This window comes from Saccopteryx bilineata, chromosome 7 (assembly GCF_036850765.1).
Source record: "Saccopteryx bilineata isolate mSacBil1 chromosome 7, mSacBil1_pri_phased_curated, whole genome shotgun sequence".
NCBI classification, from domain to species: Eukaryota; Metazoa; Chordata; class Mammalia; order Chiroptera; family Emballonuridae; genus Saccopteryx; species Saccopteryx bilineata.
Genome location: NC_089496.1, coordinates 51728171 through 51739930, shown reverse-complemented (window position 1 = coordinate 51739930; position 11760 = coordinate 51728171). Strand labels below are relative to the sequence as shown.

The 11760-nt window shown below is 42.6% G+C and overlaps 2 protein-coding genes across 3 annotated transcripts; one reads left to right on the top strand and one right to left on the bottom strand.

The window, feature by feature from the left end:
- Nucleotides 1–569: 569 nt before the first annotated feature.
- On the bottom strand, nucleotides 570–4502 carry DNAJB9 (DnaJ heat shock protein family (Hsp40) member B9). The gene is made up of 3 exons (XM_066238220.1): nucleotides 4358–4502; nucleotides 2908–3134; nucleotides 570–2048 (listed from the first exon to the last, which is right to left on the bottom strand). Exons 2-3 carry the CDS (start codon nucleotides 3122–3124, stop codon nucleotides 1597–1599), a joined length of 669 nt encoding a protein of 222 aa, XP_066094317.1. The 5' UTR covers nucleotides 3125–3134; nucleotides 4358–4502; the 3' UTR covers nucleotides 570–1596.
- Nucleotides 4503–4624: 122 nt separating this feature from the next.
- THAP5 (THAP domain containing 5) lies at nucleotides 4625–10163 on the top strand. Of its 2 annotated transcripts, none has more exons than XM_066238217.1 (3): nucleotides 4625–4830; nucleotides 6841–7033; nucleotides 7546–10163. In XM_066238217.1, the coding sequence occupies exons 1-3, from the start codon at nucleotides 4751–4753 to the stop codon at nucleotides 8461–8463; spliced, it is 1191 nt and encodes a 396-aa protein (XP_066094314.1). In that variant the 5' UTR covers nucleotides 4625–4750; the 3' UTR covers nucleotides 8464–10163. The 2 variants fall into 2 exon arrangements, with proteins under 2 accessions (XP_066094314.1, XP_066094315.1); XM_066238218.1 differs by lacking the exon at nucleotides 4625–4830 and adding an exon at nucleotides 4869–5073.
- The last annotated feature ends 1597 nt before the right edge of the window (nucleotides 10164–11760 follow it).

The following is an 11760-nucleotide window of genomic DNA, read 5'->3' as shown; positions in this document are numbered from 1 at the left end:
GCGTCCGACCCCACAGGTTTGGGGCTCAGTCCTGTATGACGGCCTTCTCCTGCCGAGGCCACTCCAAGTCCCATGTTGTTACCCGTGTTCTCACCAAAGGGCTACAGATCGGAGGTTCCCGGGCCACCTCCCCAGAGTCAAAGGGAGGTTAAAAAAAAAAGAGGGAATTCAAATAAATGTTCAAAATGAGAAAAACAAGGAAGATAACTAAACTTAATTTCCAGGTAATTAAGGTACATACATAAAGTAAAATAAATCCATGTTCTTCAATTTTCAAAATACAGATGATAAACAAATAGAACTTAATACAAACTCTTGGTCTTTTCCCAAAACGGCCTCAAGAGGGAACACTCAGTGGAGCAGGAATACTTGCTCCAAGCAAGCAAATACACCAAAATCATAGTTAACATCTTCAAGCTATCAAAACCTGTGGGGGAAAAGGATGGCAGTGCAACCCAGTGATGTCAGGGTTTTCAGGGCAGTTGAGCCCCAACGCTTATACTGACACGCACACCTCCAGAACTGCAGAATCAACATTAACAACAACAAAATGACAACAGAGAACAATATATTGTAAATGTTATATTTCTCTCTCACAAACAATGTTGTGTGAGACATTTACTACTTTTAATATGTATCCATAGGATTAATACTCATATGGAGTATAACGAGAGAAAGTGCAGAACTAAAGAAATAAGTGTCTGAAAACAAAAGCACACATTTCTTAGGATTTAAAAATATTGCACATAATAAGTTTGCGCAGAAATTACTGGCTGTTTTTACAAACAGAATGAGGTATTAGTCAATTTCTAGATAAAGGTGAGTGCAAGAGGAACCACACAAACAAAAAAATATACATAAATCCATATGAAGACACAAAGAGTGAACAATTAAAGAAATGTGAGATGTAGCTATGATTCCAATATTATAAAATCACCAGTCAGGGGCCAAACACATAACAATTTCTTAGCAATATTTATTTCGTAAGTTCTCAACTTTGTTTTGGCCTAAATGACTTGGAGCGATACAAACATTTCCTTTACTCCATTCGAGTGCAGAAAGGCATGCTTCTGTGGTAAATATTAAGCCATGCCTGTCTAACGCTTTGGTGGAAATTTACCGAGGGGCTGCTACCCTTTGCTGAACGACTCATTACACACTTCTACAGACACACAGCAACCCGAGTCAGCAGTGCTGAGAGCACGCAATTTTAAGTTAGCAAAAGTTTCACTGCAAAAATCATTCAAGGTCACACAATGTAAATCCAAAATCAATTTACCTATGTATCAGGCAAACTCATTTTTTTCTTGGTAATAAAACTGGCCACATTAATAAACTCAAGGACATATGGAGAAAAAGACCAGGTAAAGTTATACCTTTTTTTTTCTTTTCAAGAACCTTTTCTAATTAGGAAAATTAATAATCTACTACCTGAATGTTGCTTACTTTGCCAAAAACAATTTAAATATAGTTAACAGTTCTATCAAGTTAAATGAAATCATGCACTTGTCAAAACAGTTTGCAGAAAGTTGCTTTGCATCCTGATGGTAAAGAACAGTCCACTAGTCAGGGTTAGTGAGAACGGGGAAGGAGGGACTACTGTCCTGAGCAGTCAGTGTAGGTGGTGACCATGTTCCCTCTGCGCTGAGTGACAGTTCTGCAGTGCTTGCTAGACCCGTGGAATCTGCTTTCAGTCTGTACTGTGTGCCGACCGGTGCTGTCAAAACCACTGAAAGAAAACATTTTCTCCATATCTTCAAACATGTCGTCAAACAGTCCGCCGCCGAACGAGAATTCCTGGAAATGATGCCTCTGTCTACTGGCACCCTCCTGGCGGGTCTGGAAGTGATTTTCAAAGTGCTTCTTGGACCGAGTGTTTTGGTTTTGACCAAAAAAACCAAAGTCTTTGAAAAAGTCATCAAAATTGAAGTTAAATGACTGCTCGAAAGGACTTCCATTACCTCTCTGTCCTTTGTCATTAGTGAAGGCACTGTGTCCAAGTGCATCGTACTCTTTTCGCCTGTTAGCATCTGAGAGCGTCTCATATGCTGGAAGAAATAAAAATACTTTAGTAGCTGAAGATAATTAAAATTACATCTATCCAAACCTCTTCAAATAAGTAAATTCAACTCTATATTTTAGAGAATTTTATGTGATAAGTTAAACCAAAACATAGAAAAATAGGAGTACAGTTAAAATCAGTTACAAAAAGAACTTTGTTTTGTTTGCTGCATACTATCTGCCGTTAGCACAGTGCATGCTGCTAGTAAATAGCCAGTAAGTTTTCTGTTAAATGAATGTTACTGTTACTACAAATAAATGTGAGCAACAATTAGAGTTAGGTCTTCATATTATTTGTGTAAAATCATGACCTGCATTAAAGAATTTGACAGTCAAATATAACAAATTAAGGAGAAATTTAGATTTTTCACTTCCTTGCTAGTTGATGTAATGTTTACCTCTGACCTCCTCCTTGGTTAACTCCACCCAGCACTAATTACTGAATGCTCAGGAGATGCAACTTGTTTTAGGCCTATCTTAAGTCAAAATCTGTTTCAGGCTTTCCTTTTAGAGGGAAATATGGCTTTGTAATGTAGATTAAGTGAGAAAAAAGAATCAAGGCATTTCAGTCTATTTAAATTATTTTACACTGAATATTCTTATGTTTAACCTCTATACTCACTGTTCGTAAATCAGATTATAAATCTGGGATACCAAAAAAATTCGTTATGACATAAAAACAATAAGCAATTTTACAAATAATAAAAAGATATTTTCAACATTTTTAGATCTGTATGCTAATAAGAAAACATACCAATACACCACCATCCCTTCCTTACAGGTCAGAACACCCCCAGCTCTCGCTGACCAGGGAACACCTGCGTGCCCTCCCACAGCCGGTCTCACCTTCTGCAATCTCTCTGAATTTAGCCTCTGCGTCAGGGCTCTTGTTTTTGTCGGGATGGTACTTCATGGCCAGCTTGTGGAAGGCCTTCTTGATCTGGCGCTCTGATGCCGACTTTGGCAAACCTAAGATATCATAGTAACTTTTGGAGGCCAAAATTAATTCCGTTATCATCAAAATGCAGATTGCAAAGATGAAAACTGATTGGGGAGTAGCCATTTCTAATATCCTAAAAAGAGAAAAGAAAAAAAAATTTTATCACGGAGCTAATCTTAAAACTTCTTCTTTCAAAAGAAACCTAATGAACTTTGAGAAAAGTACCAGTCCCCATGCCATTTCCTTTATGTAATATATCATTACCCGTCAATGGCTTGTCACCGTCTCAAAAGCAAACACAACTCAAGCAAAATGAGAAAAAACTTTTGTCTTCCCATTAACACTCTGGCCCTTACACACGGTGTACACAAAAATATCCAAGGACTGACTTTTTACCAGTTAACACTGAAGACCCATCTTATGCAAACACTGCAAGACAGGATGGAAAATCCAGGTGTTATTTTAAAGGATCCAAACCTTTAAATATTCACCTAAGAGTGTAACTTCACGGCGGGGGGGGGGGGGGGGGGGGGGATTGTCAAGGTGACCAGCTCAGTGTCTAAATCAGTGGTAACCTTCCCCACCGAGAAAGCTCCCATCCCAGCTTCCATTCTGCCATTCTGCAGGGTGAACCCCGGGCTGTAAGACGGAGCCCCCCCCTCACGAGGACACCGAGAGCGCGGCCAAACGAGGATGCGACCGCTCTCTGAACCCGTGTCCCCAATACTGAACAGAAAGCAGGGGGGACACAGGTCCTGCTATAAACCCCCGGCGCACAGGACGCGGGATTCCCTCCGAGGCCGCCCTCCCCGCCCGGGGCAGGAGTCACCCGGGAATCCCGCTTGGGCAGCTGCGGGGACTGAGGACTCGGAAGGGGAGCCCCCAGCACCTGCGGGCCGGGCGTGGGGAGACGCCGCCCACCGCCCCGAGCCCGACAGGCATCGGGGCACTCCTCCCAGACTTCGTCACCGTCACGGGTGCCTGGGATGGAGGCCCAGCTCCCGGGCTGCCCGCCGCCGGCCAGGCGCGCAGGTGGGTCCCCGGGGCGGTGTCCCCGGCCCGAGGCCCCTCCCGCGCCGTCAACGTTACCCCGTGTTCCCGGTGGGATGCCGGGCCCGGGCGGAGCCGGTGACTCGGACTCCCAAGGGGACCCGCGGGCGGCAAACCCGGCCCGACCGCGCCGGACAGTGCGACCCCGCCCCGGGGCGCCCGCGGGGACAAGGCCAAGGCGGCCCCGGGGACGCTCCGAACCCCGCTCCCTCCGGCCGCTGCCGCTGCCTCTGCGACCGGCCCCTCACTCCGGCCTCTGCGGCACTCAGGATGTGGCGAGCGCCCCGCCGCCGCGGGCACACCGACCTCGCGCTCCGCCCGCCGCCACCGCCACTGCGTCCCTTCTCCGACGGCTCCTGGCGCGACCGCGGCTGGCGCCACCACCTCCCTAAAAGACCTACACGAAACGCTCTCCTATTGGCTCCGTCTCCCCACGTGACCCTGGCGCCCTACGCGCACGTGGAAAACTGTTGTTGCCGTTCGGCCCGTGCGTCAGTTCCGGACCCAGCCCCCCCGCCCCCTCAGGGGGCGGTGCCGAAGCGGGCAGAAACGGAAGTGACTGGACGAAGGCGGTGTCTTCCGCTAGCCGATGCGCAGGCGTGTTGGCGCGGGGCGCCTAGCCTCCTCGGCCCGCCCCAGCGAGGACGGCCCATAGAAACCCGTGGGCGGCCTGGGTCCCTCGGGGGCAGTGCCGGAGCGATGCCGCGCTATTGCGCTGCAGTTTGCTGCAAGAACCGCCGGGGACGCAACAATCAAGACCGGAAGCTGAGTTTTTACCCGTGAGTTGTCCGTGGAGCAGAAGCGTCAGCCTGGCATTGGGGCCGCGGGGTTGGGGTGTGTAGGGCTGGGGTTTGGGGGGGGTCTGCGGGCGCGGCCCGTCCGTGCGGGAGCTCCGGCCGCCGGGACAGGTCTGGTCGGGGGCTGACAGCCCCGAGGCTTGCAGAGCGCGGCCCACCTCACCTGACTTCGGCATAGGCATCGCACCGGCCGAGCGCGAGGGCGCCGCCGGCCCCACAGCCACGGTCAGTGAGGGCGCGGGGAGGTCAGGGCCTTCCCGGGGCCAGCCAGGGTTGCCGTGAGGCCACAGAAGTACCTACTCATTTCTGTGCAGAAGAGCGGAAGGAGTGTGTCCTTAATGTACACTGCTCACGAAACAGGGGCCCAGGGAACCTGCAGCTCCCCCAGGACTCAGCCTTCGGTACAGTGCGTTTTCACCAGTGAAACACAAGTTGGTTTTGCATCTCATTTGCGTAATCAAACTTTCTTTGACGTGTCGTTTGTTTTTCTGATGTTCTTGTTTCATAAAAAATAAAATCAAATGTTTCTTTATTTTTTATCGCTTCATATTCGTTCTGAAATATCCCCTAATTTTTGTAAGCAGTCTATAAGACCGCAGACGTGGTACAGGTTCAAATCCTGGCTCCACGACCTTGTAGCTGAGTGACCTGCAGATAAATTTAAATTGGCTATGCTTGTGATCCCTCATGTATCTGTAAAGCTATTGGAGGTACTAATCGACCTAATTCACACTTCATGTGTAGAGAGATAAAATGGCACTTGACACTCAGTGCATGCTGACATGAAAAGCAACGTATTTAAAACATTCTATTTTCCTTTTTTCTTATATTTAAAAATAACTCACGTGACTCTAACCTGGTTGTCTCGTACTTTCTTCCATTTTTTCACCAGTTATTTTGGGACGCCTGTTTTACTTGAGACATGAAGCTCCCTGTTCACTAATGACAAAGCATAAAATATTGGGATAGGGGGAAATGTATAAACTCTGCTTTTCCTTTGGGAAACCTTACGTTGTTACTATTTTTTAAAAAAAGGAGGTTATTATGTAATACATGTCTTGCAATGTGTTCTTGTAAAATCATTGTTAGGAAAATAAGGTGCTGTTAACTGGCATTCAGTGTAACCCAAACCAAGGTGGACTGCTAGGAAGAAGTTTTCTGTAGAAGTCTGCCATCAGACTAGCTTAGCCTGTGGAAAAACATTGCCGTCTGTTAGAGCAGATTCTAAATCAAGGCCATGGTCAGTACAAAGAGCTGCCTTGCCTTTCACTCTTTTCTGTTTCACTTGTTTCATATTATAATATGTCTGAGTCTGTTCTTCTTTGAGGATGTGTTTTCTTCTTGTGTCCATTTCTCTTTCAGAACTTGAGTTGTAGAATGTCTGGTACATTGGTTATAGAAATATAGAAATATTGGGCTAAATTTACATATGGGTAGAATTTGAAGGTGATTCTGATAAAAAGAATGGAATATTAGTGTTTTATAAGAGTTAGTGTTCATCTTATTGTCAGCTCAACCACCTGTTTGAGTTAACTTCTCCTTGTTTTGAAAATACTAAATAAGAGCCTATAAAGCTTAACACGTTTTTAAAATTATAGACAAGAAGTCGTTTCATTTTTAGTGTTTGTATGAAATACATTTGAATGGGACTTTGTAGTTTCTACGAAGCTCTTTCCTAGTCCTAGGCAAACTGCACAACATAATATAAATAGAACAGAAGGCACAGAAAATATGAATAGATTGTATTTTTTGTTGGACGGTATGTTTTACTTGAAGGGCCTCTGAGTTGTGCTGTAGCAGCCGCTCTGTTCAGACACAGCCCTCACAGCCCCCTTCACTGCACAGGGGATTTGGGGTAGTCGTCACAAAGACGTCCTTATGTGCAGGGATGGTTGCCTTGCTTTTGCAGCACTTGCTGGGTAGGTTACCTATAAATGCAGGTCTAGAATACGGCCAAAAATATATAGCAACATTTTCCTTTTTTAATTTCAGGTTTCCTCTACATGACAAAGAAAGACTTGAAAAGTGGCTGAAGAATATGAAACGGGATTCATGGATGCCCAGTAAATACCAGTTCCTGTGCAGTGACCACTTTACTCCTGACTCGCTGGACGTCAGGTGGGGGATCCGGTATTTGAAGCAAACGGCGGTTCCAACCATATTTTCTCTGCCTGAGGACAGTCAGGTATTGGAGGCAGGGAGGGCGTGGGAGAGGGAGTCATGCTGAGCAGGGAGGTCCATTGCAGGGTGGCAGGGAGTCAGGAGGAGGGAGGGAGAGAGAAAGATAAGTGATGGGAAAACAGACACTTGAGAAAGAGGAAAGCTAATTGATGCTTTTACTAAAACTGATACTCCTTTAAAACTTGTAACCATTATGAAGCATAGCTTAACAGGAACAAAAACATAACATGCATAAGTTATTATGTTATCATGAGTCAATGATCTAGGAGTTTTTTTCCTGGTATTATGAATGATCTGCAATGTTCTTGTCATATATTAACGATGCTAATGCTTTGAAATAGTACTCTAAAGTCTGTTTGAGTTATTACATATATAGTTAGAACATTTCTTTTAACTAAATAAATTTGCTTGGCCAATATACTGCTTCATGTTGTAATTAGGTATCCAGCTGACTAATAGAGAATAAGCCTGATACAGACAACTTTTTTTAGAATTTGAAAATATCTTTTTTTTTAGGAAAAAGGCCCTTCCAAAAAAAACTGTCAGAAGAAAAAAATAGATGATGAGAAAGAAGTGTGCCCAAAAGCCAAATCACAAGAATCATTTGCATCAAAAGAGCCAAAGAAAATTACAGTCAACACAGATGTCCTCCCTGAACATGCAGAATTACTCCTCTCATCTGCGCTGGCAAAGCCACCAGCTCCAAAGACAGGAAGTGTACACAGTAACATATTAACCCTTCATCTAGTTAAACAAGGTACTGGAAAACCAGAATCCGCCTTGGAAGCGTCAGTTAACCAAGACACAGGTTTGGGTGGTTTCCATACAGCTCTGGAGAACCTAAATTCTACAACTATTACGTTGACAACTTCAAATTCCGAAGGTATCCAGCAGTCTCTGGGAATGCAGGAAGTGCTTGAAATAACTACCAATCATCTTGCTAACGCAAATGTGACAAATAATCCCATAGAAATTAAGTCAGCACAGGAAAATCCATTCTTGCTCAGCACAATTACTCAAACAGTGGAAGAATTAAACGCAAATAAAGAATCTGTAATTGCCATTTTTGTACCCACAGAAAATTCCAAACCTACAATTAATTCTCTCGTGCCTGCCCAGAAAGAAACCGTGCAAGAGGAAGAAGACATTGACATTGAAGACTCGTTATATAAGGATGCAGACTACTGGACGGAAGTTTTACAGCTTGAACATTCTTACTGCAGACAGGATATTGACAGGGAACACCTGTGGCAGAAAGTCTCTAAACTGCATTCAAAGATAACTCTGCTTGAGCTACAAGAGCAGCAGACTCTAGGGAGACTGGAGTCTTTGGAAGCTCTCATACAGCAGCTGAAACAGGAGAACTGGCTCTCCGAAGAAAACGTCAAGATTATAGAAAACCACTTCACAACGTACGAAGTCACTATGATATAAAGAAGTCTCAAAGCTGTGACTTTTATATCAGCATTTTGTAGCCAAACCAAATCACGTGTAAAGTGAGCTTTTTCCTGCATAAAAGTTCTTCTCCTGGTGAAGCGAAGAAAGTGCTCTGATGTTAGGAACACACATCCTGTTCCTATCCTTCTCGTTTTTGAGAAAAAGACAGAGTGGTGTTGGGTTAGAGATAAAGTTTTATTACTTGATAACTTTCCAAATTAAGGTTAAAATATAGTGAGTGAGTAATGTGATTTTGTCACTAAATGAAAGCACACATGGTAATAAGAGCCCAGAATACAGGTCGGGCTCAGGAACCACTCTGGTCCTGCTGCTGGCAGATGACTTAGACAAGTTACAGGTACTTAGCCAGCCAGTGTCAGTCTCTATCCTGTAAAATAAGGACCCTTACTAGATGTCTGATGCAGTCTTTATAGTTCCTTCCTTTTCTAGTCGGAGACTTTTAATAGAACAACTTTTCTATAAGGTAATTTATTCTTACATAATACTGATGTTGGCTATAATTTGATATTATAAACTGTTGGATTGTCCTCAATTTATTGAATGGTGTTTGACGTTTTGGCTAAAGTCATCCATAATAACATAGGAAAAGACTCCTTTGATCATTTACTCCAGTTGAACTTGAATAAAGGAACCACCCATTAGCCCAGTTCTTAGGCGAGGTACATAAAACATCAAGAGAATATGTATTTCAGTGTCTTATATGTAGCTGACTGTCATAGTACATAGTCGTTTAAGCTTCTTAACATCTTATATTTAAGATTATAATTTATAAACCAAAAATCTTAATGATGTTAATTTTTTAAATATATATTACTATATTTTAGAAATGGCAGTTTGTATCTAACGTGGGTAGCTTTTGAAAATGTGTGCTTGGGTCATTTTAAAATTCCAAAAAGAGTAATACTTAATACTATCCATTCCCACTCATATGCTTTATTAAAATTTATATGCAAGAAATTATAGAAATGTAGTGATAACCTTCAGGAGACAAGTAGGAAAAATAAGTGATAGTGATATCAATAAAAAACAATGTATCTACGCACACAAATTTAAGAAAAAAATCTAAAAGCAAAAACTTAGTGGTAACAAAAATGTGAAAAATAGATGATGTCTTAAAATTTGGCAGTTAATATAATTAAATTTGTTACTGTTTGTGGTATTGAGCAAGTTCCTGTCAATCTGATTCTTAGTTTTATATAAAAAGTGGTCTTACTTATTCTGAGGGGTGGTTTTGACAAATCTGTAAGGTAACAATTGTTAGGTCTATAGTCCTGGAAAACAGGAGAGGCTCAACAAATATCAGTTGCCTGCACAGCAGATAGTATAGAACTGTTTTGTGAGTGCGTGGCGATTATTTTTGGCCATATTTCACTTAGTTTTTTCAGGCTAATAAAATTAGTTGGCATTGTATGAATATATATCAGCCAGTTACAAAAAGTTGATTAGAGGTCCATGGGGGGGAAAACTTAAGAGTTTATATAAATTGTGATTGATATATTTTCCCATGTTATATTTTGCTAATACTTTCTTTCAAATTAAAATAGATGAAAGTGGCCTTTATAAGTCATTAAAAAATGTTACAACTCAGTTTTAACTATATACCTTTTCATTTCTAAGTGTTAAAAGTTATTTAGCTTCATTCCTTTAACTTAATAAAGTATATATATTAAAATTTTTTTCTTGGCTTGTCTATGTTCATTTTTGGAACTTTTCAACCTATTAACGTCTAAATACACTTGAGGGTTCTGGCCAGTGTTTTTTCCACTTGGGTTGTTATAGGAGCTGCTTAATTAATCTCACTGGTATTTTCATTACCCCACTTCCATATCAACCAGGGCTCTGCTGTCAGCGTTTTACCTGAACTAGAAATCTAACTGTGTCACACCTCCCCCTTGACTTTCCCAGGTCGGAAGCGGTAGTTACTGTCTGATACCGACCAGCTAGAGCTGGGCTCGTTACCACCCCGTGGGTGACCCTGCATGAGTCCCTTCCTCCTGTGTCCTGGCCACACGGGCGTCTTAGCCTTCCCCCAGCCTGCCACACAGGCACCTGTCTTCCTGTCTGCTTATTTTACAGCCTGTATTTGAGCAATCTCTCAGCATTCTATTTGGACTTTGGTGAAATTTTATTCCTTTTATGCCAGAAAAAATTGTTTTCTCTCTGTTCCAACTGTAACAGCATTTACCTTACATCGCGTTTTTTATATCCTATCTGTGGCCAGCTCTTTGACTAGACCAGGGGTCCCCAAACTTTTTACACAGTTCACTGTCCCTCAGACTGCTGGAGGGCCGGACTATAAAAAAAAAACTGAACAAATCCCTATGCACACTGCACATATCTTATTTTAAAGTAAAAAAACAAAATGGGAACAAATACAATATTGAAAATAAAGAATAAGTAAATTTAAATCAACAATCTGACCAGTATTTCACCGGGAACTATGCTCCTTTCACTGACCACCAATGAAAGAGGTGCCTCTTCTGGAAGTGCGGTGGGGGCCAGATAAATGGCCTCAGGGGGCCGCATGCGGCCTGCGGGCAGTAGTTTGGGGACCCCTGGACTAGACTGTGCACTTTTTGAAAGCTGAAAACAATGGATGAAAAGGGTATACACCAAAGCACATTATTTTTAAAAATCAGACATAAGAGGATTGTATAGACTTTCAGTAAGAAAAAAGAAACAAAGGGTCAAGAATAGAACAGCTTGAAACTTCTGACTGGCTACACTGGAAGCAGGAAGATGATCAATGATCTGAAAATTCAGAGGGGAAATGATGTCCAAACATTCTCTCTATTCTTTCTAAGGATTCTATTGGAAAACGGGATCCTAGGGAGATAAGGCCATAAAAGAAACATTAAAAAAAAAGGGTTATCTTCTAGAAGTACTTCCTAGATGATAATTTATCATTTAATTGATCTAGAGATTAGAAATAAGAAGGGAAGTCCAAATCAAGAAAGAAGCAAAGGGAACCCCAAGTTGGTGGGCAAGGGAGGTCCCAGGACGTCAGCTGGACGGGACCACAGGCCTGAAGAGCGTCAGAAGGCTCGGGGATGGAGTTCTTCCAGAAGCGGAAAACGGGCAGAATAACTAACGTGTCGAACACCTTCAGAGGAAACATACCTAGGGTAGAGTTTTGGGTCGAATTAATGATAAGGACTGAGAAAACGATACAAATCAGGCAACAAATATTGACACCAAATGTGTAAGGAAAGGTCCAGCCATTCCTTTATACATAATTGCATTGACATAGTCAAAATAATTTAAATATAAGCA

Excerpts from the sequence above, each read along its gene's own strand:
- DNAJB9 (XM_066238220.1), bottom strand. The coding sequence starts at position 3,124 with ATGGCTACTCCCCAATCAGTTTTCATCTTTGCAATCTGCATTTTGATG. Across the intron at positions 2,049-2,907 it reads ATTCAGAGAGATTGCAGAAG|CATATGAGACGCTCTCAGAT; the intron begins GTGAGACCGGCT and ends TATTTCTTCCAG.
- THAP5 (XM_066238217.1), top strand. The coding sequence starts at position 4,751 with ATGCCGCGCTATTGCGCTGCAGTTTGCTGCAAGAACCGCCGGGGACGC. Across the intron at positions 4,831-6,840 it reads CGGAAGCTGAGTTTTTACCC|GTTTCCTCTACATGACAAAG; the intron begins GTGAGTTGTCCG and ends TTTTAATTTCAG. Across the intron at positions 7,034-7,545 it reads CTCTGCCTGAGGACAGTCAG|GAAAAAGGCCCTTCCAAAAA; the intron begins GTATTGGAGGCA and ends CTTTTTTTTTAG.